This window comes from Grampus griseus (genome assembly GCF_964374135.1).
Source record: "Grampus griseus genome assembly, chromosome: 12".
In the NCBI taxonomy this organism is placed as follows: domain Eukaryota; kingdom Metazoa; phylum Chordata; class Mammalia; order Artiodactyla; family Delphinidae; genus Grampus; species Grampus griseus.
The window spans coordinates 38,190,396-38,216,973 of record NC_139006.1 but is presented as its reverse complement, the minus strand read 5'-3'; the positions used below and the strand labels follow the sequence as shown (position 1 = coordinate 38,216,973).

Here is a 26,578-nt window from a genome sequence, read left to right as displayed (position 1 = left end):
TATTATTTTATTGATTTCCCCTCTTTGCTTCATTTCCTCCTTTTACTTTGATTTTAATATATACTTCTGCTAGCTTCTTAAGGTGGAAGCATATTTAATTTAATTTTAAGCCTTTTTTGTTGGCTTTCTACTTATCTCTATTGCCTGTTTTTCTATTGTGCCTATATATAGTGATTTTTTTTTTAAGTTTGTCCTTTAAAATTTTGATTGTGGTAATGGGCAAGTTTTTAAGATTTATATAGTTATAGACTAGAGACATGAGTCCTTTCATCTTTTATGTCAATTTTAGAAAATCTTCCAAAAACAGTAAGACTTTTTAGAAAATAAACAAATGTTTTGTAATTATTTGTTTCATTTTATTTACGTTTAAATCTTCAGTTTCTAATTCATTTTGGGTGTGGCATATCATGAGGTGGAGAACTCAAAGTATTTTTTTTCTAAATTATTGTCCTCAGCATTCTTCATTTTGTAATCTATTTTCTTAATAATTTTAAAGGTATTGTTGTTTTTAGTCTTCTTTTTCAGAAATTTCTTAGCTGTTGTCATGGGTATGAATTTGCTACATGAATGAAACATTTTGTAAAGTTTCAGAAAGGAATTTTGTTAAATTTATATGATAGTTTGGAATCACATCTTTACATAATTTTTCTATTCCAGAAATCTTTCGTGTCTTTCAGTTTCTTTAGGTGTTTTTTAATATCCCTAAGTAAAGCTTTATAGTTTTCTTATTAAAGTATTACATATTTCTTGTTATGTTTACTCTTAGATATTTGTTGGTATTCTTTCTTTTCTGTTGTATTTTCTAACTGACTGTTGCTAGTATATTCCTCAGATATTTGGTTTTCCTGAGACAGTTGTCTTTTTTTTTTTTAATAAATGTATTTATTTTATTTTTGGCTGTGTTGGGTCTTTGTTGCTGCGTGCGGGCTTTTCTGTAGTTGTGGCAAGTGGGGGCTACTCTTCGTTGCAGTGCGCGGGCTTCTCACTGCGGTGGCTTCTCTTGTTGCGGAGCACAGGCTCTAGGCACACGGGCTTCAGTAGTTGTGACACATGGGCTCAGTAGTTGTGGCTTACAGGTTCTAGAGCGCAGGCTCAGTAGTTGTGGCACACAGTGTTGGTTGCTCTGGGGCATATGGGATCTTCCCAGACCAGGGCTCGAATCCTTGTCCCCTGCATCGGCAGGTGGATTCTTAACCCCTGCGCCACCAGGGAAGCCCGACAGTTGTCTTTTAAGAAAGATTCTTTAGTGATAGCTTAGTACTGCTTTGCTATTATCTTATAGAAAGTTTAAATAAAAATAATAGGTGATAGAATGAAGATTGTTGGATTTGAACATAGGTACTCATAAGACTATGAGTTTGGTGACCTTATTAATTTACTAATTTTAATCTTCGTCTAGATATTTTTATTTTATTGTCCTTTTTTTAAAAAAAATTTCTCCTTCTGGCCTTTTTTTTTCTTTTAAACCTCTCTACCCTCTGTCTTTGTCTCAGATGTTTTTGTCTTCCAGAAAGATATTGAATAAGATGTTCACATTTCAGGATTATGAGACTTAAGGTGACAGTGTCTCTATTGTTCTTCTATTGTATGGAATGGTGTATCTGTACTGAATATAAGTATTCCCTTAAGTTAATAATGTGTAGAATTATAAAATTAGATATTTTGAACTAATTTATATGTTTGGTTTGATATTTTCTATTTAATGGAGATTTCAATGCTTTCAAAATATTTCTATTCAAATGTAAATAATGGTTACATTTCACAGTAGACTTTCATAGAAAGAATCTTATCAGTGCTTAGTGTGTTATGGGGAGAAATGATGCCACAAAATATTAATGATCATTTGAAGAATTCTCTCCTTTCCAATATTGAAAACATTCTCAGCTTTCTTTGTGACTGTGTTTTTTCTGTTAACTTTATTGACGTATAGTATATAGAGAGTAAGATTCACCTACTTTAGTGTGAGAGTTTGATGGATTTGGTTAACTTTATACAGTCATGAAACCACTACCAGAGTCAAGATAAAGAAGTTCCACTATTCTAAGAAGTTTCCTTATACCCCTTTTCAGATAAGCAGATGACCTGTGGCCTGAGGCAGCCACCCTAGTACTTTTTTTTTTTTTTTTTTTAACAGTTCAGTGATCTTTAATGTATTTACAGAGTTGTGTAACCTTCACCACAGTCTCATTTTGGAATATTTTCATCACCCCAGAAAGAAATGAGTTCCCATTTAAAGACACTCCCTATTCTCACCTTCATTTCTAGCAACCACTAATCTACTTTGTGTCTCTCTAGATTTACCTTTTCTAGCAAATAGAAGCATGCAACGTGTGTTTTTCTGTGTCTGGCTTCTTTCATTGCACATAAACGTGATCAACTTTTCAGCATTTTCATGAAATTAATTTTTTTTTAAACAGGGAATGACTTTACTAATGATGGGGTCAGCAGATGCTCTTCCTGAGGAACCCTCAGCTAAAACTGTCTTCGTAGAAGACATGACAGAAGAACAGTTAGCATCTGCTGTAAGACATACCACATTTTATATATTTGATCACTACTTTTAAGAAATACAGTTAGTAAGATGCCTTTCAGAAAGCATCTACATGTTTTGAAGATTTAATCAATATTAAGATAGATGTTATTAGCAGTAAATAAAAGTTTTATCTTTGAAATTGGCTCAAGGAATCCTATTTTAATTGAATAATTCATTATAAAGTCAGTGAATATCTGTAATAAATATGTGTCTGGCAGATAGTACTATTTAAATGTTTACTGTTATTTTATGGGAAAACAGGCTCAAAGAAGTTAAATAGTTTAAATGCTGGGATATTTAAATTCTTAAAACCTTCCATGTTGAAAATATACAGTTTATCCTTAATTTAAATGCAGTGTTGGTTTAGAAACTGGCCAACACACACTTGTCAAATATTATTATTATTTTTACTACCCAGCATTTATATAGTACCATTCATTTTTTTGAAGTGTTTCTGTATATATTTTGTTACCCTCTTCCAGTGATAAACCTGCAGATGAGGCAGAACTGATATGATTGTTTTCTTATTATTTTTAAGAAGGGAATTAAAACAGGATGATTGTCCGCATGATGCAAGTAAAATTTTTTGTTAGGGAAATAAAACATTGTTAAGGTAGAATAAATTGGTATGAGTTGGTAAATTGTATTTGCTTCAGTGTGTTTAGTGATTTATATATGCTGTGTCATCTTTTAAAAATGATTTAATCCTTTTCCTTATCAGATGGAATTACCATGTGGATTGACAAACCTTGGTAACACTTGTTACATGAATGCTACAGTTCAGTGTATTCGTTCTGTACCTGAACTCAAAGATGCCCTTAAAAGGTAAGACAGAAGAGAGATTGTTTTATGTCGTATATATATATATATATATTAGCAGCTTTATCGTGATATAATCCATTTATCGTACAATTCACCCTTTTAACATGTTCAATTAGATGGTCTTTATTATATTCACAAGGTTGTGCAACCATCACCACGGTCTAATTTCAGAATATTCCCCTGCCCCCCAAGAAGAAACCTCATACTCATTAGCAGTCGCTCCTTATACCTTTCCCACCTCCAGCCCTAGGCAACCATTAATCTACTTTTTGTCTTACAGATTTGCCTATTCTGGACATTTCATATTAATGGGATCATACAGTACGTGGTCTTTTTGCTGACTGGCTTCTTTTACTTAGCATAATGTTTTCTACGTTCATCCATGTTGTAGCATGATTCAATACTTCATTCCTTTGTATGGATGAATAATATTCCATTGTATGGATATACTATGTTTTGTTTATCCATCAGTTGATGGACATTTGGATTGTTTCCATATTTTAGCTATTATGAATAATGCTGCTATGAACACTCAAGCACAAGTTTTTGTGCAGATGAGTTGTTTTCATTTCTCTTGATTATGAGTGGGTTGCTCGGTCACATGGTAACCTCTGTTGAGCAACATTTTAAAAGTATTGTAAAATGTTTAGCGTTCTCCTGCTTCAAGGTTTTTGCTGTTCTCCAGTTTTGCATATAACTAAACTTTCAAATCTGCTAACACCTGCTGCATTGATTCCACTCTGGATTCTAAGGTATCAGTTTCTTTTTGGAAATTTTTCTTTGCTTCTTCTAACATTTCTTGAAGTTTCTTCTTGAGAATGGCTAATGAAAACATCACTAATCTGATGAGATATCATTAAGCAGTTGTCATCTGCAAGTGTGATATCCTCACAAGCATCTCCTAAATTTTGGAGCTGTTTCTTTTTTAATTCTGTTTCTTCCTTTAACTGTGATTCTACTTGTATTCTGTGCACATTTATCTTTTGTTGATCTTCAGATGTAACATTGACATCTATGCAGTCATCTTCATGGTGGCTGCCATCTTGGGACTCTGTCTTTGATTATAGCCATCCTAAGGGTGAAATGGTATCTCACTGTGGCCCTCATTTGTATTTACCTAGTGACTAATGATGTTGAGCATCTTTTCATGTGCTTATTGGCCATTTGTATATCTTTGTAGAAATGTCTGATCAGCATATCCTTTTCCTATGCTTTAAATGGTTTGTCTTTTTATTATTCAGTTGTAAGTGTTCTTCATATATTCTGGGTACAAGTCCTTTTTCAGGTAATTTGCGAATATTTTCTTCCATTTTGTGAGTTGTCTTTTCACTTTCTTGACCGCATTCTTGTAGCACAGAAAATTTAAATTTTGATGTAGTTGAATTTTTTTTCTTGGTGTCATATGTAAGAAACCATTGCCTAATTTCTAGGTCATAAAATTTTTTTATGAGTTATATAGTTTTAGCTCTTACATTTAGGTCTATGATCCATTTTTAGGTGATTTTTTTGTATGGTGGGAGGTAGTTTTCCCCATTCTTTTGCATGCGGATGTCTAGTTCTTTCAGTACCATTTGTTGAGAAGACTAGTCTTTCCTGTTGAATTGTCTTAGCACCTTTTTTGAAAATTAATTGACCATAATGCATGTAATAAAAAGTAAGATTGGATTCTCGATTCTAGTCTAGAAACACATACGTTGTATGTTTATCCTTATACCAGTGAGTAACGGTTTTTAAAAGAAATAGAACTTTGTTTTTATACTACTGTATTTACAGTAAACAGTTATCCATGTTTTGAGAACATATCAAATAGTCTATAAAATGAGGGTCCCTTCTCTTCAGTGAGTATAAATGTGTAACTTTAAAAAATATGTAATTTAATTCTGACTACATTTATTACATCTGTTTTGATTCATACATTGCCAGTTATTAATATGTGGTGGAATTCTGAACTACAGTTTGGATTCTTAGCTTTATGAATGCTGTGTGGTTTTTTCTCCCCTACTGGCTTGTGAAATGCTTTGATAAAATTGAGCAGTAGAGAGGAGAGAGAAGGGACATGCAGAAACCTGAGAGTAACTGAAGGTTTTCCGAATTTCTCTGAAGTGAACACTTGTCAGGTATTTACATGAAGTTGCCTAGATTGCCACTAATATACTGCCAGTGCATAAGACAGAGCACCTGTTTTCAAGGTACTGATGGTCTGATGGAGGAAGACTACCAAGTAAACGGGTACTGTTTCAGAACAGCTTTGCTGGGAAATGTTAAAGTCAGTTATTTTTCCTCAGAGATTCATAGTTATTTCCCCACTGTTGTAGTGTGCCCATGGTTACTGATGAGAGGTCTGATATCAATCTCTATTCTTAATCTTTTGTCAGTAACTTTTAGGGTTTTCTCTTTATTTTTGTTTTCAACGTTTTCCAACAGTCCTAAGTGTGGGTTTTCTTTTATTTATCTCATTTAGCCCTCAGTGGGTGCTTTTAGTCTGAGGACTGTTGTCCTAAACTCTGGGACATTCTTAGCCATTATTTCTTCAGATATTGCTTCTCTTCTATTTTACCTTCCTCTTATATTCTAAATATTGGGGTTCTTGGATCTGTTGCTAATGTCTTTTTTTTCTCTGCACTTTTACTTTTATGTGCTGTGTTCTAGGAGAATGCCTCAGTTCTGTTTTACATTTCACTGATTTGTACGTTAGCTTTGTTTCACAACTGCTCATTTATCACAACCTTCTTTTTAATAAAATCTCCCTTTCTTAAGTTTTGGATATGATTCCTGCTTTTATTTCTCTGAGGCGCCAAAGTATTCTTATTTAAAGGTTTTTTTTTTTTCCTGTTTGGTCCTTTAACTTTGTTCTCTTTGGATATATAGATCTTCATTTCTTTGAAGATGGTGTACTTATCTTATGCAGTGTATTCTCTTGTGTCCCAAGTGCAAATTATCTGAATGAGTAGCTTGCTGGGGCAGCTCCCTGTCATAGAGGGTGGCTAGTTGGGACAGATTTGCCTTATTTCCAAGACTTCCTCTTTACTTTTTTCATCTGGGATTCCTTATTATAGCCTCTACGTCAAGGAGAGCTCTCTTTCATGTTTTGGAGTTAACTTCTCTAAGTTTTTTATAAGCAGGGAGATTTCATCTTGTTGCTTCCATTTTCTTGAAACCAGGTAAACTATTTTGAATTCTAAGTTGTTGCAAGAGGGTGGAAGCCCCTGTACTTACTAACTTAATCGATACAGAATGATGTGGATGGGGTTGTATGTCTTTGGGAAAATGACACTAACTGATAAAATAGGAATGAAAGAAAAGAGGACAATTCCATGAAAGATGCTTTACTGTTGGAGATGCTGAAGTTCATCCTCAAATGTATGGCAGGTTCTGGAGAGTGGGATGTATACTGATGAAGAGTAGAAAGAAAATGCATTTAAGAGAAACAGGCTGGATTAGCTGAAGAGAAGCAGTGAGGGCCAAGAACAATACCTGCAGATAAAATCTGGTTTGCTTGATGCTGCCCAACAGTGGAACCTCATCTTAATGTGGGAGTTCTAAATTTAGAACCTAAAGTGAAAAGTGTATATAATAAAAATTACTCTTGAAAATTCTGTGTTACTTGTAAAAGACAGTATCACATGACAGTATTTTTGTCTTATTGGAGACTGGCAAGCCAACTCTTAGTAAGTACAAAATAGTCTTTTCATTAGCAATTACTAGACTGCTATTTTACTTTCATTTTCAAATTTGTAGAGGAATGATCTATTCTTGATAGAACTTAGAATTGATAGAATAAAATTGGCTGGACCAATGGCTGATAGAATTGATAGAATAAAATTGGCTGGACCCAGCTTTTTTGGGGGCATTTTATTTATTTTTATAAATTTATTTATTTATTTTTGGCTGTGTTGGTTCTTCATTGCTGCGCATGGGCTTTTCTCTAGTTGTGGCGAGTGGGAGCTACTCTTCGTTGCGGTGCACGGGCTTCTCATTGTGTTGGCTTCTCTTGCTGCAGAGCACGGACTCTAGGCATGCAAGCTTCAGTAGTTGCAGCACATGGGCTCAGTAGCTGTGGCTCACAGGCTCTACAGCGCAGGGTCAGTAGTTGTGACGTATGGACTTAGTTGCTCTGTGGCATGTGGGATCCTCCTGGACCAGGGCTCGAACCCGTGTCCCCTGCATTGGCAGGCGGATTCTCCACCACTGCGCCACCAGGGAAGCCCTTTTTGGGGCATTTTAAATGTCCATTTTCTGTGTCTTTTTGAGTCAGTTTTGGTAATTTATTTTTTCCTACGAATTTGTCCCTATGTCTTTAAACTATTTTAGCATATGAGTTACTCTGTTTTGGGATCTATTTTTTTCTCCATTTTTATTTCGTATTAGTTATTTTTTCTCTTTTGATTACCTTGCCAGAGGTTTGTGTATTTTTCACAGAATCAGCTATTAGATTTATTCACTCAGTTCTTTCAGTTGTCTGATTCGTTCTACTTTTGTTTGTATTAACGTTTTATTTCTGTTTTCCTTAGGCTTGTTATATTATTTTTTAAGTTGCATGCTTGGATCATTAATTTATTCTCATGTAGGAATGAAAGTATTTAATTCTGAGATTTTGCTTGTTTTCTATTCATTAGATGAGATTGCTCAGATGTTTTTTAAAAAATGTTATAAAAGGGACTTGCCTGGTGGTCCAGTGGGTAAGACACTGTGCTCCCAATGCAGGGGGCCCGGGTTCGATCCCTGGTTGGGGAACTAGATCCCACATGCATGCCACAAGTAAGAGTTTGCATGCTGCAATTAAGTAGTCCACTTGCCGCAACTAAGCAGCCCGCATGCCACAACTAAAGATCACGTACGCCACAACTAAGACCTGGTGTAGTCAAAATAAATAAATATTTAAAAAATAAGTTATAAATTCTTATCTTTTCCTTTTGCCCCAAGTTTTTTGTTTTTTGCTTTTTTTATTGAAGTATAGTTGATTTACAGTGTTGTGTTAATTACTGCTGTCCAGCAAAGGGATTTGGTTATACATACATATATTCTGGTTTTTTAATATTCTTTTCCGTTATGGTTTATCACAGGATATTGAATATAGTTCTCTGTGTTATACAGTAGGACCTTGTTTTATCCATTCTGTATATAAAAGCTTACATCTGATAACCGCAACCTCCCACTCCCCCCCCCAACCCCCGCCCCCTTGGCAACCACCAGTCTGTTCTCTATGTCCATGATTCTGTTTCTGGGATAGGTTCATTTGTGTCATATTTTAGATTCCACATATAAGTGATATCATATGGTATTTGGCTTTCTGTTTCTGACTTACTTCACTTAGTATGACAGTCTCTGGTTGTATCCATGTTGCTGCAAATGGCATTCTTTCTTTCTTTTTTTATGACTGAGTAGTGTTCCATTGTATGTATGTGCCACATCTTCTTTATCCATTCAGCTGTCGATGAACATTTAGGTTGTTTCCATGTCTTGGCTATTGTGAACAGTGCTGCTATGAACATAGGGGTGTATGTATCTTTTTGAATTATAGTTTTGTCCAGATATATGTCCAGGAGTAGAATTGCTGGATCATATGGTAATTCTATTTTTACTTTTCTGAGGAACATCCATACTGTTTTCCACAGTGGCTGCACCAGCTTATATTCCCACCAACTGTGTAAGGAGGGTTCCCTTTTCTCCATACCCTCTCCAGCATTTGTTATTTGTAGACTTTTTTTAAAGGTATTATTATTTTTAAAAAATTTATTATTATTTATACTATTTAGTTTTTGCTGCATTGGGTCTTAGTTGCAGCATGCAGGATCTTTGTTGCGGCATGCGGAATCCTTAGTTGTGGCATCTGGACTTCCTAGTTGCTGCACACGGGCTTCTTAGTTGCAGCATGTGGACTGTTTAGTTGCGGCATGCATGTGGGATCTAGTTCCCTAATCAGGGGTCAAACCCAGGCCCCCTGCATTGGGAGTGTGCAGGCTTACCTACTGGACCACCAGAGAAGTCCCTGCCCATTTTTGGATTGGCTTGTTTGTTTTTTCGTTGTTGAGCTGTATGAGCTGTTCGTATATTTTGGAAATTAAGCCCTTGTCTGTTGCATCATTTGCAAATATTTTCTCCTGTTGTCTTTTCGTTTTGTTTATGGTTTCCTTTGCTGTGCAAAACCAAAGTTTGCTTTTAATTATTGAATTATATAGAAACATATACAAATGAATTATCCCAGAGTGAACACATTCCTGTAAGTGATGGGGATCAACAGAACTCTGTTAGCACTCCAAAAATCCCCTCACCAATCCCTTCCTATCCACTGCCCCCACCCTTCTTTGCAAAGTTGTTATACTCACCTGACTTCTAATTTTGAGTAATTTTGCTTATTTCGAACTCTTCATGAACAGAAACATACAGATTATGTTCATTTGAGTCAGGCTCGTTATATTTGGCTTTTCCATGTTGTGTGTGTGTTCATTCATGTTCATGCTGTAGGGCAGTGGTCCCCAGCATTTTGGCAGCGGGGACTGGTTTCATGGAAGACAGTGTTTTCATGGACCAGTGTGGGGGTGGGGGGGAATGGTTTCGGGATGATTCAGAGCATTACATTTATTGTGCACTTTATTTCTGTTATTATTACATTATAATATATAATGAAATAATTACACAGCTCACCATAATGCAGAATCAGTGGGAGCCCTGAGCTGGTTTTCACTTGCCACTCACTGATGGGGTTTTGATATGAGTCTGCAAGCAGTTGGTTTATTATGGTCTCTGTGCAGTCAAACCTCTCTGCTAATGATAATCTGTATTTGTAGCCACTCCCCATCACTGCTTCAGCTCCACCTCAGATCATCAGGCATTAAATTCTCATAAGGAGCAAGCAACCTAGATCCCTCACATGCGCAGTTCACAGTAGAGTTTGCACTCCTATGAGAATCTAATGAGGCCGATGATCTGACAGGAAGCGGAGCTCAGGCAGTGACGCGAGCGATGGGGAGCAGCTGTAAATGCAGATGAAGCTTCTCTCCCTTGCCTGCTGCTCACCTCCTGCTGTGCGGCTGGGCTCCTAAGAGGCTACATACTAGTACCATTTAGTGTCCCGGGGGTTGGGGACCCCTGCTGTAGGGTACACCATTGTATGTATATACTACCAAATAATTATTCATTTTTCTGTCAATGAATGTTTGGGTTGATCTGATCTGTGACTGAATGTTGTGAATATTTCACAGATGATAGAAAAGTCAAGACATCCTCTTTTTGTAGGTGATAAAGTATAATAGGCATTAAGTTTATTAGTTTTTTTTGGTTTCTTTTTGTTTTTTTTGCGGTACGCGGGCCTCTCACTGTTGTGGCCTTTACCGCCGCGGAGCACAGGCTCAGCGCGCAGGCTCAGCGGCCATGGCTCACAGGTCCAGCCGCTCCACAGCATGTGGGATCTTCCCAGACTGGAGCACGAACCTGTGTCCCCTGCATCGGCAGGTGGGCTCTCAACCACTGCGCCACCAGGGAAGCCCTAAGTTTATTAATTACATTCAGATTTTCTATATCATTATTTAATTTTTATTTATTTGCAAAGATTATGAAAGGTACTCTATTGGTTCTTTTGTCTGAAAAACCTCTCAGTATTTGTATCTGTTAAAACTCTTAGTACCCCTGTCAATTCCTCCTCTTTTCTAGCAGTTTTTTCTTTGTGAAGTTCATTATGAATGTTTGGCTTATTGGATGGTTTTATCTTAATTAGGACTTATAAGTTTTCTTGGTGTAATATTGAGAGTTTTAGGGGGATGGTATTAAATTAGCTATGATTTTTCTGTTCTCAGATAATAAAAAAAAGATTGATAATTCATTAATGCAGCTTTTGTCATAAACGTAGTAATAGTTACCTACTCATGTTACCCTGTAACTAGATGTAAATTCATAACAGTGGCATTTATGTAGTTACATACTTCAGTGATGTTATGGGATGCATCTACTTTATGAGTACTTCGTTTTAACTTCAGAAGTGCCCTTTAAAAAGTTGCTAAACTGTCTGACAGGGAAACTATTATGATTTCTTTTTTTTTTTGGCGGTACACGGGCCTCTCACTGTTGTGGCCTCTCCCGTTGTGGAGCACAGGCTCCGGACGCGCAGGCTCAGCGGCCATGGATCACGGGCCCAGCCGCTCCGCGGCATGTGGGATCTTCACGGACCAGGGCACAAACCCGTGTCCCCTGCATCGGCAGGCGGACTCTCAACCACTGCGCCACCAGGGAAGCCCATATGATTTTTATTTTTAAAATGAACATATATAATTTAGACAACATGCATTATTGTATATTGAAAAATTAAGAATTTTTTAGTTGCAAGAGTTTCCAAAAGATCTAAACAATTGAAAAAAAGAAAGAAAATTATTCCATTGAGTATAATTTAACATAATATCTTCTGTGACCTCTTTCATTCACTTACATAAGCACAGAGTTTTTTTTTTCTTTCTTGGCTGCATTGGGTCTTCGTTGCTCCACAGGCTTTCTCTAGCGGTGAGCGGGCGCTACTCTTCATCGCAGTGTGTGGGCTTCTTATTGCAGTGGCTTGTTTTGTTGCAGAGCACAGGCTCAGTAGTTGCAGCACACAGGCTCAGTAGTTGTGGCACATGGGCTTAGTTGCTCTGCGGCATGTGGGATCTTCCTGGACCAGGGATCGAACCCATGTCCCCTGAATTGGCAGGCAGATGCTTAACCACTGTGCCACCACGGAAGTCCCCTTTTTTTTAAATTGGAATATAATTTACGTCTAGTGAAATGTATGCATCTTATGTGTTCAGTGTGATCAGTTTTGACAAATGCAAATTCTCTGTAACTCATTTTACAATCAGATATATAGAACATTTTCATCATCCCAGGACGTTTTATTGTACCTTTTCCCAGTCAACTGCCCATCTCCCCCAAGTAAGCACTGATCTTATATTAGTTTTGTGGGATCTCTCCCATTGCCCGGTGTTTTTACCTGAATGATAATTTTTGATCCTTTGTCGTAAAACATTGTATAAGTAACTACAGTGGTTTGGGTATTTCCTTTAGGGTGGCCAGTCCTTTGTACTGCTGTAAATTAACTGAGAATCATAAAAGTGAATTTAGAAATCATTTAATAGGAACCCTTCATTTTATAGGTGAGAAAACTGACTTGAAATTTAAGTGACTTATTTAGTGTTGTGTAGGAAGTTAGTGCTGAATATAGATTTATTGATTTTTGATTTAATTTTTTTTGTTTGTTTGTGTTTTTGTTTTTGTTGTTTTTGCGGTACACGGGTACACTGTTGTGGCCTCTCCCGTTGCGGAGCACAGGCTCCGGATGCGCAGGCTCAGTGGTCGTGGCTCACGGGCCCAGCTGCTCCGCGGCATGTAGGATCTTTCCAGACCGGGGCACGAACCCGTGTCCCCTGCATTGGCAGGCAGACTCTCAACCACTGCGCCAACAGGGAAGCCCTGATCTAATGTTTTTGATCTAATGATTTTTTCTTCATTTCTGAAATTATATTTTATTTTCTTTGTAATAATGGATATTAAATATGTGCTTTTTAATTTTATTTTTTTTAACATCTTTAGTGGAGTATAATTGCTTTATAATGTTGTGTTTCTGCTGTATAACAAAGTGAGTCAGCTATATGTACTTTTTTGTTTACACAATTTTTAGAAAATGTTATAGATGAGTTAGACAAGAGGAAAGAATTTAAAGTAGGCTTCATTCATCTAATTTCCATTTTTTCTTAGCAGTCCTTTTTTGCCCATGTAATTCTTAAAGGAACAAGACCAGAAGAGAAGAAGAAAAAATGGTGGGAACAACTCAGAGAAACTTGTAGTTGAGGGTTTCATAATAAGTCCTTTGAACTAATTTCTTCCCATTTGAGTTTCAGAATAAAGTGAATATTTAATTCTGTCTTAATGTTCCTAGGTATGCAGGTGCCTTGAGAGCTTCAGGGGAAATGGCTTCAGCACAGTATATTACTGCAGGTCAGTATCTTAAATATACTACTTTTCAAGAGGGAGTATGGTATTCAATAAACGTCATTTTTCACTCACAGTTTTTTTAGTATCTTTCTGTTTTCAAAATGTATTTTTAAAACATCACCTCATTAAAATTAGAGTACTTACACTTACATGAAACAACTTGGGACTTTTTTTTTTTTTTTTTGGCGGTACGCGGGCCTCTCACTGTTGTGGCCTCTCCCGCTGCAGAGCACAGGCTCCGGACGCGCAGGCTCAGCGGCCATGGCTCACAGGCCCAGCCGCTCCACGGCATGTGGGATCTTCCCAGACCGGGGCATGAACCCGTGTCCCCTGCATCGGCAGGCAGACTCCAGCCACTGTGACACCAGGGAAGCCCTGTAATGGCTTTATTGAGAGATAATTCACATACCGTACTATTCACCCATTTAAATTATACAATTCACTGTTTTTTAGTTTACTCATAGAGTTATGCAGTCATCACCACAATCAAATTTAGAATATTTTCATCACTAGAAAATAAATCCTGTAACAGCAGTCACCCTGTTTCCTGCCACTACTACCAGCCCTGTGCAACCAGTAATCTACTGTCAGTCTGCGGATTTGCCAATTCTAGAATGTTGATATAAATGGAATTGTACAATACATGGTCTGTTTTGATGGCTTCTTTCACTTAGAATGTTTTTGAGGTTCAGCCACATCGTAAACATGTATCAGTACTTCATTCCTTTTTATTGCTGAGTAAGATTCCATTGTATTGGATATATCACATTTCATTTATCCTTTCATCATTGATAAGACATTTGGGTAGTTTCCACTTTTTGACCAATATAAATATTGCTAAACATTTGTGTACAAGTCTGTGTGGACATATGTTTTCATTTCTCTTGGGTATATGTCTAGGAGAGGAATTGTTGGGTCACATGGTAACTATGTGAGGAACTGCCAGACTGTTTTCCAAAGCAGCTGCATCATCTTATATTCCTCCCAGCATGTATGAGGATTCTGATTTCTTTGTATCCTCACTGACACTAGGTATTGAATGTCTTTGATTATCGCCATTCTAGGGGTGTGAAATGGTATCTCATTGTGGTCAATCATTAATTTGTAATACTATAAACAGTAGGTTTCTTTGCATCATTTGGAATTAGTGAGATTTTCCTCTAACCTTTTTCCCTGAAAGTAGATTCATTTGTTGAAATGTTTTGTTTTCTTTTTTGAAGATGTTGGGGGTAGGAGTTTATTAATTTATTTATTTAATTTTGCTGTGTTGGGTCTTCGTTTCTGTGCGAGGGCTTTCTCTAGTTGTGGCAAGTGGGGGCCACTCTTCATCGCGGTGCGCGGGCCTCTCACTCTCGCAGCCTCTCTTGTTGCGGAGCACAGGCTCCCGACACGCAGGCTCAGTAGTTGTGGCTCACCGACCTAGTTGCCCTGCGGCATGTGGGATCCTCCCAGACCAGGGCTCGAACCCATGTCCCCTGCATTAGCAGGCAGATTCTCAACCACTGCGCCACCAGGGAAGCCCCCTGAAATGAAGTTTTTACTGGGAAAATGTGATCATATATCTAGTTCATCTTGTAACTTACGTATCTAAGAGTTGCTCAGAATTTCAACAGCTTCTCCAGAGTCTTACAGGAGGTTTGCAGTATTTATGGGATGAAAAATACCGTTCTTTACTTTTTGCTTCTTGATTTTTTAAGTTTTTATTTTGAAATAAATTTCAATTCACAGAAAAGTTGCAAGAATTCACCAGTTACTAACTTTTTGTCACATCTGGTTCATCACTCTGTGTAATGCATGTTCTTTTTATCTGAACCATTTGAGAATAAGTTGCAGACATCCTGTTTTTTGTTCCTGAATACCTCAGTATGTATTTCCTGAGAATAAGGACATTCATAGCCACAAGATGGTTATTTTTCAAAGTCTGGGAGTTTAACACTGATGTTAACTCGTAATACTGACTTGATTAAATTTTGCCAATTAACCCTGTATTGCCCATTATAAAGTTGTTTTTCTTTTTTGCTTCAGGAGCCAATTTAGGATCACACATTGCACTTAGTTATGTTGTTATGTCTCATTAGTCTCTTAATGTATAGTGTGTCTTTTGACCTTTTTCTTTCAAACTAATGAAGTATTTGAGATGCTCTGTTCATGGTATATATTAAATCATCTGGGTTTTTTTCTTGTTTTTTTTTTTTTTTTTGAGAAGTGTATCCTTTAAAGTGTTATTACAATTTAGGCTTTTTTTATTTTAAAAATTATTAGCTTAGTAGGGATGCATAATTTCAGCTCTACCTCCTAAAATATTTTTTAAACATTGTGTTTAGTAGTTTTATTCAGGAACATTTCATTGAGTACTTACTTTGTGCTGAGATGTTATATTTTAGTATTTGCTATGCTAAATAGTCTGTATACTAATGATAACATTTCACATTTTAGTTAACAAAACAAGGCAAGATAAGCTAGATTAGAGTTTTGCTATACATGAAGTAAGGGCAAGGTGTGATAGCTAGGGAGTCAACAGAGAAAAAAGTATTCTGAACTCAAGAGCAGGGTTGAGTTTATGACCATCATGGGATTTATGGTCATGTTGAGAGAGGATAACATACTTCATTTAAACATACTCCAGATTTCAATACTCAGGAGTTCAGTACACGGGAACCAAGTATGGGCTTAAAGGGAGGAGGGCTGGGAGTGGTTACCTGACGTCCTGATAATGGCGGAACTGTAACATCATGCCTCTGTGATTCCTAGACAAAAGTTATGTGTTGTCTGTATTAAATGAATATACCTTGCTTTATTAGGGAAGACAAAGGCTGTCAAGGAGAGAGAGACATTGTTTATATCTAGTGATTGTATTGTAGAGTCTTCTGGTGAGTTAAGATTTAAAAACAAATTATTTTCTTATTAGGGATCCAACAATTGCAAAAGGAATACATATACTTAAAAATAATAGGCATTTCTTGGTATTAATTGAGAATTAATTTACAGTAGCATGTATTAAATATGTCACTATTTTACTAAGGAAGTATTTGCTTTGTTTTTAAGCCCTTAGAGATTTGTTTGATTCCATGGATAAAACTTCTTCTAGTATTCCACCTATTATTCTACTGCAGTTTTTGCACATGGCTTTTCCACAGTTTGCAGAGAAGGGCGAACAAGGACAATATCTTCAACAGGTAATCAGGGCAAGGTTCTGTGGTTTTTATTTTGTAAATGTAAAATTTAGGCGTCCTACACTTACTGGATTATATTTGGAAATACAAATAATCAGTCCTCTGTAGTTCACACCACCATTATCTCTTGCCTGGAGAGGTGAAGTAGTCTGTTAACTGATCATCTTGCTTCTGCCTTTTGTGGTGTTTCTCTATACAGCCCCAGAGTCCTTTTAAAAATGTAAATAAGATTATGCTGGTTTCCTTGTTCAGTACCTCCTAGTGACTTTCTGTCTCAGTCCTAAACAGTCTAGCTCCTGGCTACCTCTCTGAGCTTATCATGTGCCACTCTTCCCCTTGCTCAATTCTCTCCAGATACACTGACTTCCTTGCTATTTTTAAAAAACCCCCCAAGTATCCTCTTTCGGTAGGGCCTTTGCTCTTGTTCCTTTGGCTCCCAGGTGCATGGCTTGCTTCCTCACCTCATTCAGGTATCATGGCTCAAATGTCAAGGCATCAGAGGCTTTCCTTGACAGTCCTATTGAAACAGCACACTTCCCTTCCCCTAATCACTTTCTTTTTTTTTTTTAACATCTTTATTGGAGTATAATTGCTTTACAATGGTGTGTTAGTTTCTGCTTTATAACAACGTGAATCAGCTATACATATACATATATTCCCATATCTCCTCCCTCTTGCATCTCCCTCCCATCCTCCCTATCCCACCCCTCTAGGTGGTCACAAAGCACCTAGCTCATCTCCGTGTGCTATGCAGCTGCTTCCCACTAGCTATCTGTTTTACATTTAGTAGTGTATATATGTCCATGCCACTGTCTCACTTCGTCCCAGCTTACCCATCCCCCTCCCCTTGTCCTCAAGTCCATTCTCTACATCTGCATCTTTGTTCATGTCCTGCCCCTAGGTTCTTCAGAACCTTTTTTTTTTTTTTTAAGATTCCATGTATATGTGTTAGCATATGGTATTTGTTTTTCTCTTTCTGACTTACTTCACTCTGTATGACAGATTCTAGGTCCATCCACCTCACTACAAATAACTCAATTTCGTTTCTTTTTATGGCTGAGTAATATTCCATTGTATATATGTGCCACATCTTCTTTATCCATTCATCTGTCGATGGACACTTAGGTTGCTTCCATGTCCTGGCTATTGTAAATAGAGCTGCAGTGAACACTGTGGTACATGTCTCTTTTTGAATTATGGTTTTCTCAGGGTATATGCCCAGTAGTGAGATTGCTGGGTCGTATGGTAGTTCTATTTGTAGTTTTTTAAGGAACCTCCATACTGTTCTCCATAGTGGCTGTGTCAATTTACATTCCCACCAACAGTGCAAGAGGTTTCCCTTTTCTCCACACTCTCTCCAGCATTTATTGTTTGTAGATTTTTCGACGATGGCCATTCTGACCAGTGTGAGGTGATACCTCATTGTAGTTTTTTTTTTTTTTTTTTTGCGGTACGCAGGCCTCTCACTGTTGTGGCCTCTCCCGTTATGGAGCACATGCTCCAGACGTGCAGGCTCAGCGACCATGGCTCACGGGCCCAGCCGCTCTGCGGCATGTGGGATCTTCCCGGACCGGGGCACGAACCTGTGTCCCCTGCATCGGCAGGCGGACTCTCAACCACTGCGCCACCATGGAAGCCCCTCATTGTAGTTTTGATTTTCATTTCTCTAATGATTAGTGATGTTGAGTATCCTTCATGTGTTTGTTGACAATCCCCTAATCACTTTCTGCTCCCATATTGCTTTTTTTTCCTTCATAACCCTCTCTTCACTTGAATTTGTTATATTTTGTTTATGTTCCCCATTAGAACTTTTTCTGTTTTGTTGACTGTTGTGTATTCCTAGTGTCTAGATTAGTGTTTAGCATAATGATGAATTCACAAAACATCTCTTGAATGAATGAATAAACTATTCTGGAATTCTTCATTGTTTTGAAGATCATATAATATTTAATTTGGCTTAATATTTTTTAAGAAAAAAACTTCCTTCCCCTTCTCTAAGGAAACAGTAATTACTTTGGAAGCATTTTATAGATCAAACACTGTAATAGCCAGGATTACTTACTGTGTCACTTTTTAAATTACAGGATGCTAATGAATGTTGGATACAAATGATGCGAGTATTGCAACAGAAATTGGAAGCTATAGAGGATGATACTGTTAAAGAGGTAATTGAAATACATTTGTGAATATAGACTTTGATTCTCTATCCCACCCCCACCCTAAAGTCAGTTCATCTTAATAGGTAGACATGTACTTGAATACTTTAGATGCTGAATCTGTAGTTGGAACTTGACAGCTTGCATTTGATGCTTGAATTCAATGAATTATTTGCTAAATTTAATCAATTGAGATTATTGAGCATCTGTAATTTTTTGGTAATATTTTTTGATCAGTAGAAGAATTTTACAGAAAGGGATTACATTTTAAAAAGTCTAAATGTGTGTTACTAAACTGGATTGTGTGGGAGCCAATGTACATTAATATCCATATGAAGTAAAGTTGGAATTTTTATTTCATCTTAACTTTTGCAGACAGATTCTTCATCTGTACCAGCAGTGACACCTTCTAAAAAGAAAAGTTTAATTGATCAGTTCTTCGGAGTTGAATTTGAAACTACGTATCCTTATGAGCCAAGATTAGTATGACTGTAATCGTAACTTAGAAGTGAATTGGTATAAATAGCGTTGTTGCCTGCTGGAGTGGTGGGTGGGATATGAAGGAAAATTCTTCAGAGGTTTTTATGCTTAAAAAATATGGAAATTAGGAATTTGGAAAAATACACCCTTTGGAGTGCTCTTGAAGTTTAGATAAATGTACTCTTTAAGGACATTCATATTTTTTCCTAAGAACACCTTTAGCAGAATACCTCATTAATTCACCTCATAGAGAATTAATTTTTAATTATGAAATGGGATAAATCAGCTAAATTATATACATGAGATTGATATAATTAATAAAACATGAATTTAGGAGAATACTATTTTCTACATCATGGGTGGAAACTTAGAAAAAGATTTGTTTATCTATCGTTGGGTTATTAAGACCATTTTAAGACTATAAATACCAACTTAAATTTGTTGAGAGTTTATCCTTTTACACACATTCATTAATCCGTATTGTTGGTAAGTGAATGAGCATTTTTAAGTATATTAAAATGAATCTCTATTGGAAGACTGAAATGTTTTAAATACCAGTGAATGATGCTATTAATTTTAATAGCATTAGGATAACTTATTCAAGATTATATAACAAATTGAATGCCTATTGGAAAATTCCTTATCTTATTTTTCAAAGCATGAAATGTACAGAATCTGAAGAAGAAGAAGTCAGTAAAGGAAAGGAAAGTCAGCTTCAGCTTAGCTGTTTTATCAATCAAGAAGTCAAGTATCTTTTTACAGGACTTAAGTTGGTAAGGACAATTGCAGTTCCTCCCCATTGTTCGTAGATTCTGTATTTGCAAATACACCTACTTGCTAAAATGTATTTGTAACCCCAACATCAGTACTCATGGTGCTTTCATGGTCATTTGTAGATATGCACAGGGTGACAAAAATTTTGAGTTGCCTGACTCACACTGTTTCACCTGAGGTCCCCAAAGGTGATGCTCTGCCTTTTTTTTTTTTGCGCTACGCGGGCCTGTCACTGTTGTGGCATCTCCCATTGCGGAGCACAGGCTCTGGACGCGCAGGCTCAGCGGCCATGGCTCACGGGCCCAGCCACTCCGCGGCATGTGAGATCTTCCCGGACCGGGACACGATCCTGTGTCCCCTGCATCGGCAGGCGGACTCTCAACCACTGTGCCACCAGGGAAGCCCACTCTGCCTTCTTGTTTCAGTGCTCATACTATAAACAAGTACCCTTTTTGCAGTAATTTTAATGCCACATTTCTTGCATTTTTGTGCTTTTTGTTGGTGATCTTGCTGTTTATAATGGCCTTCAGGCATAATGCTGAAGTGCTGTCTGGTGTTCTAAGTGCAAGAAGGCTGTGATGTGCCTTAAGGAGAAAATAACCTTTGTTAGATAAGCTTCATTCAGGGATGAGTTATAGTTTACTTGACTGTGAGTTCAGTGTATGTTAAGGTGTCATTAAATAGCAGAAACACACATAAAACAAGGTTGTGTATTGATTGGTTGACAAAAATGTTGTGGCCAGAGGCTCGAAGGAGGCCTCTGAGGGTATTATAATGAGGATATATTAATAATTGTGAGGTAAAAACTGGGGTTGTACTGTGCAAATACGGGCATGTAGTCATTCTGCCATTGCACTAGTATTCAAGTTGAGGCCCTAGAATTTAAGTGACTTAATTGGTTTGTGGCAGAGCCAGAAATAAAACTTGCTTGTCTTATTATTCAGTTAGTACTGTTTCCCCAGTGCCATACTAAAGAATCCACCCTAATGAGCAGATTGATAAAAAAGAACAATTTTGCTTGCCTAACATTTATTTGATACGGTTTGGGGGAATATGTACATCTCTTGAATGATGGGCAGTGAATTGGGGCAGGGATTACATTGAAAACAAGATTATTTGTTGTCAGGGAGCTCTCATTTACAGTTTGGGGTAAGATTGGTTAGGGAAAGTATTGGTAAATGTTTCTATAAGAAACAGATAGATAAATAGTGCTATTCTTTGCCCTGTGATAACTGAGGGAAGAGGTGTGGTGAGGCATAATGGCTTTTAAGAGAAGTTCACTTGAAAAGCATACGTAAATATATGCAAATCAATGTGATAAACCATATTAACAAATTGAAGGAGAAAAACCATATGATCATCTCTCTAGATGCAGAAAAAGCTTTCCCCAAAATTCAGTACCCATTTATGATATAAACCCTTCAGAAAGTAGGCATAGAGGGAACTTACCTCAACATAATAAAGATCATATATGACAAACCCACAGCCAACATCGTTCTCAATGGTGAAAAACTGAAACCATTTCCTCTAAGATCAGGAACAAGACAAGGTTGTCCACTCTCACCACTGTTATTCAACATAGTTTTGGGAGTTTTAGCCACAGCAATCAGAGAAGAAAAAGAAATAAGAGGAATCCAAATCGGAAAAGAAGAAGTAAAGCTGCCACTATTTGCAGAAGACATGATACTATACATAGATAATCCTAAAGATGCTACCAGAAAACTGCTAGAACTAATCAATGAATTTGGTAAAAGTAGTAGGATACAAGATTAGTGCACAGAAATCTCTTGCATTCCTATACACATGATGAAAAATCTGAAAGAGAAATTAAGGGAACACTCCCATTTACCATTGCAACAAAAAGAATAAAATACCTAGGAATAAACCTACCTAAGGAGACAAAAGACCTGTACACAGAAAACTATAAGACACTGATGAAAGAAATTAAAGATGATACTAACAGATGGAGAGATATACCATGTTCTTGGATTGGAAGAATCAACATTGTGAAAATGACTGTACTACCCAAAGCAATCTACAGATTCAGTGCAATCCCTATCAAACTGCCAATGGCATTTTTCACAGAACTAGAACAAAAAGTTTCACAATTTGTATGGAAACACAAAAGACGCCAAATAGCCAAAGCAATCTTGAGAAAGAAAAACGGAGCTGGAGGAATCAGGCTCCTGGACTTCAGACTATACTACAAAGCTACAGTAATCAAGACAGTTTGGTACTGGCACAAAAACAGAAAGATAGATCAATGGAACAGGATAGAAAGCCCAGAGATAAACCCACACACATATGGTCACCTTATCTTTGATAAGAGACAAGAATATACAATGGAGAAAAGACAGCCTCTTCAATAAGTGGTGCTGGGAAAACTGGACAGCTCCATGTAAAAGAATGAAATTAGAACACTCCCTAACACCATACACAACAATAAACTCAAAATAGATTAAAAACCTAAATGTAAGGCTAGACACTATAAAACTCTTAGAGGAAAATATAGGCAGAACACTCTTTGACATAAATCACAGCAAGATCCCTTTTGACCCACCTCCTAGAGAAATGGGAATAAAAACAAAAACAAATGGGAACTAATGAAACTTAAAAGCTTCTGCACAGCAAAAGGAAACATAAACAAGATGAAAAGACAACCCTCAGAATGGGAGAAAATATTTGCAAATGAAGCAACTGACAAAGGATTAATCTCCAAAATTGACAAGTAGCTCATGCAGCTCAATATCAAAAAAACAAAACAACCCAATCCAAAAATGGGCAGAAGACCTAAATAAACATTTCTCCAAAGAAGATATACAGACTGCCAACAAACACATGAAAGGATGCTCAACATCACTAATCATTAGAGAAATGTAAATCACAACTACAATGAGGTATCACCTCATTATAAGTCAGAATGCCCATCATCAAAAAACGTACAAACAATAAATGCTGGAGAGGGTGTGGAGAAAAGGGAGCCCTCTTGCACTGCTGGTGGGAATGTAAATTGATACAGCCACTATGGAGAACCATATGGAGATTCCTTAAAAAACTAAAAACAGAGTTACCATACCACCCAGCAGTCTCACTACTGGGCATATACCCTGAGAAAACCATAATTCAAAAAGGGTCATGTACCACAATGTTCATTGCAGCTCTATTTACAATAGCCAGGACATGGAAGCAACCTAAGTGTCCATCGACAGATGACTGGATAAAGAAGATGTGGCACATACATACAATGGAATATTACTCAGACATAAAAAGAAACGAAATTGAGTTGTTTGTAGTGAGGTGGATGGACCTAGAATCTGTCATACAGAGTGAAGTGAGTCAGAAAGAGAAAAACAAATACCATATGCTAACACATATATATGGAATCTAAGGAAAAAAAAATGGTTCTGAAGAACCTAGGGGCAGGACAGGAATGAAGATGCAGACGTAGAGAATGGACTTGAGGACAAGGTGAAGGGGAAGGGTAAGCTGGGAAGAAGTGAGAGAGTGGCATGGACATATACACTACCAAATGTAAAATAGATAGCTAGTGGGAAGCAGTCACACGGCACAGGGAGTTAAGCTCGGTGCTTTGTGACCACCTAGAGGGGTGGGATAGGGAGGATGGGAGGGAGATGCAAGAGGGAGGAGATATGGAGATATATGTATATGTATAGCTGATTCACTTTATTATAAGCAGAAACTAACACACCATTGTATACTGCAATAAAGATGTTTAAAAAAAAGTAAAAATAAAAGCATACAGATACTAGCTTACCGCCCTAAGTCCTATAAAAAATTATGATGCAAGTTTTGGGGCATCAAAACGTGCTGTAAATGTTAATTGGAGAGTGTGGTATAGAATGTTTCGGCAGGGACTCTCCAGGGTGTATTCTTCGTAATTTTATAAAATTCCAGGATACCTGGAACTTCTAGATGATCATGAATTGATGATAATGATATGTAGCTTACCTGATGAGTAACATTGTACCATGTATTCTTTCTTTAACAACATGTATTAATGAGATGTTGTATTTGTTGTCTTGGTAATTTTTTAGATTTCTTATCATCATTCGTTTTATTTTTGAGTAATTTTGCTCCACATTTCTTTACCTCTTTGTTGCCAGATAAACTTGGTTAAATGTTAAAAAGCTACTCCATGGTGCTTTCTTTTGTAATTAGTAATTTAAAAAAATCAAACCTGAAACAATTTTTATACAAGTATAACATGCTTGTTGAACATAGAATATATACCAAATAGTTCTCCAAGTTTTCTCCATGTACAAACTCATGTAATTCTAACAATAGCACTGTCATGTTAAATGCTGTTAGCACCATTTACAGACCATGCACCATTTACAGATGATGCCCAGAGGGATAACTGTCTTGCTCAGTGTCACACAGGCTGTAAGGAGTGGAATGGCAGACATGATGGTTATAAGATATAATGGCTAAAGGCTTTCCTACATTTATTAGATTAACAGAGGTTTTCTGTGTTACGACTTTTCTCAGATTTAGCAATAACTGATTTGTTCTGGAAGGCTTTGCTAAATAAAGCATAAAGAACAAGGGTTATCTGCATTCTCTTAATTTTCTTCTAATATGAATATTCTGTTGATCCATAAGTAGAGGAATACCATGAAAGGCTTCCTTAGGTTGTATAAAATACAGTATAAACTCTCAGAATCTGAGCATTTGGGTCATAATTAAAAGACTTCAAATATTATTTACATTCTGAGGAGTTCATGCCAGTAAAAATTGATGCCTTTTAAGAACTGAACCATATCTAAAAGCCTTCCCACATTGTCTTCATTCAAATTATTTCTCAGGGGTATAAATCCGTTGACGTCCTGTGTGTTGTCTATTAATTAGTAGTGCTGATAATTTTTAGAAGAATTAAAGATATAACTGTATTGCAGAAGAAAATTCTTTAATGTTTGGACTTCTGTTATGTTCTTTTTTAGCGACTTCAGGAAGAAATCACCAAACAGTCTCCAACATTGCAAAGAAATGCTTTGTACATCAAATCTGTAAGTTTTGGAATCCAGTTCCATTTACTAGAAGGGTTTCCAGCTAATTAATGTTACCCAGTCTTTGTTTTTACCAAACTGAGGAATTAAAAATTTGCGTGGTATTTGTATGTTACAGAATTTCTTTCCACTTTTTCTCCTCAGTCCAAGATCAGCCGGTTGCCTGCTTACTTGACTATTCAGATGGTTCGATTTTTTTATAAAGAGAAGGAATCTGTGAATGCCAAAGTTCTTAAGGTTAGTAATGAACTTTACTATAATGAATTATTGTAATTCTTTGAAGGTAATTCATAACTTACAGTAGGTTTCTTTATTCTTTTAGGGGTAAACTCACTTTAAAATACTATAAATAGGGAAGTTACTAACATTAGACAAGTGGTTCTTAATCAAGAATATATATTGGAATTATCTATTGTCCTTTTTATTTTAAATCATACACACGCCTGCCCCTCAACTGCCACCAAGCATCTGATTAAGTGGGGCCTTAGTAGGTCTTACATTTTTCAAAAGATTCCCAGATAATTCTGATGGATGCCATCCATTCCCCAGAAATATTGCCCTAGGCCAGATGCTCAGTTCCAGAGATACTGGTCCAGTAGGTTTGGGGACGGGAGTGGGGTAAGGGGCAATATAACACACTCTATTCTAGGCGGTTCCTTTCTTCCAGGTGAAAGGAGAGTGTTAAATTACTGGTGCCCAAGGAATACTTAAATTGTAATCGTTTGACGTCAGAGCTAACCTTATGATTTATCTGTTTTGTTGAACTGTAGCTCTGCTGTGCATCCATAGAGTCTGATCCTTGGGAGAGGTATATGTAATTTTAGCCTCTTGAGCTGAAATTTATAATACATTTTCAGATATACTTAGGGTCATAGGAACAGGTTAAATGTAGTTGAAATATCTGCTAGTCTAGTATTTCTGAAATGCTTCTTTAATTGTTTAAATTAAAAAAAAAACTTATTTGGCTGCATTGGGTCTTAGTTGCAGCACACGGGATCTTCATTGCAGCATGCGGGATCTTTCGTTGTGGCGCATGGGCTCTTTGCAGCATGCGGGCTTCTCTCTAGTGGCACGCGGGCCCTTCAGCATGTGGGCTCAGTAGTTGCAGCACTCGGGCTCTCTAGTTGTGGCGCACGGGCTGCAGAGCGCACAGACTCAGTAATTGCAGCATGTGGGCTCTCTAGTTGTGGTGTGTGGGGCTCCAGAGCACACGGGCTCAGTAGTTGCGGCACATGGGCTATCTAGTTGTGCGTGGGCTCTAGAGCACGCAGGCTTAGTTGCTCCGTGGTATATGGGATCTTAGTTCCCTGACCAGGGATTGAACCCATGTCCCCTGTATTGGGAGGTGGATTCTTAACCACTGGGCCACCAGGGAAGTCCCTGTTGTTTAAATTTTTGGTAACTCCTCTGCGGCCAGTTTCATGGGTTAAAATGTTTAATGGAAAAGTTAAAAATTTTTTTATCTTAAAGTTAGGACCACGGGCTTCCCTGGTAGCGCACTGGTTGAGAGTCCGCCTGCTGGTGCAGGGGACACGGGTTCGTGCCCTGGTCCGGGAGGATCCCGCATACCACAGAGTGGCTAGGCCCGTGAGCCATGGCCGCTGAGCCTGCGCGTCCGGAGCCTGTGCTCCGCAACAAGAGAGGCCACAACAGTGA

The 26,578-nt window shown here is 37.4% G+C and overlaps 1 protein-coding gene across 1 annotated transcript in view; it reads left to right on the top strand.

Annotated features, from left to right (window-relative positions):
- USP14 (ubiquitin specific peptidase 14) overlaps positions 1-26,578 on the top strand; it is a 45,636-nt gene that overhangs the window by 12,608 nt on the left and 6,450 nt on the right. Inside the window, exons 4-12 of the mRNA XM_082667285.1 lie at positions 2,418-2,522; positions 3,255-3,358; positions 13,257-13,315; positions 16,358-16,488; positions 18,570-18,650; positions 19,017-19,102; positions 19,780-19,894; positions 24,857-24,922; positions 25,067-25,159. Coding sequence (XP_082523411.1) covers positions 2,418-2,522; positions 3,255-3,358; positions 13,257-13,315; positions 16,358-16,488; positions 18,570-18,650; positions 19,017-19,102; positions 19,780-19,894; positions 24,857-24,922; positions 25,067-25,159 — 840 coding nt within the window. The remainder of the gene's footprint in view (positions 1-2,417; positions 2,523-3,254; positions 3,359-13,256; positions 13,316-16,357; positions 16,489-18,569; positions 18,651-19,016; positions 19,103-19,779; positions 19,895-24,856; positions 24,923-25,066; positions 25,160-26,578) is intronic.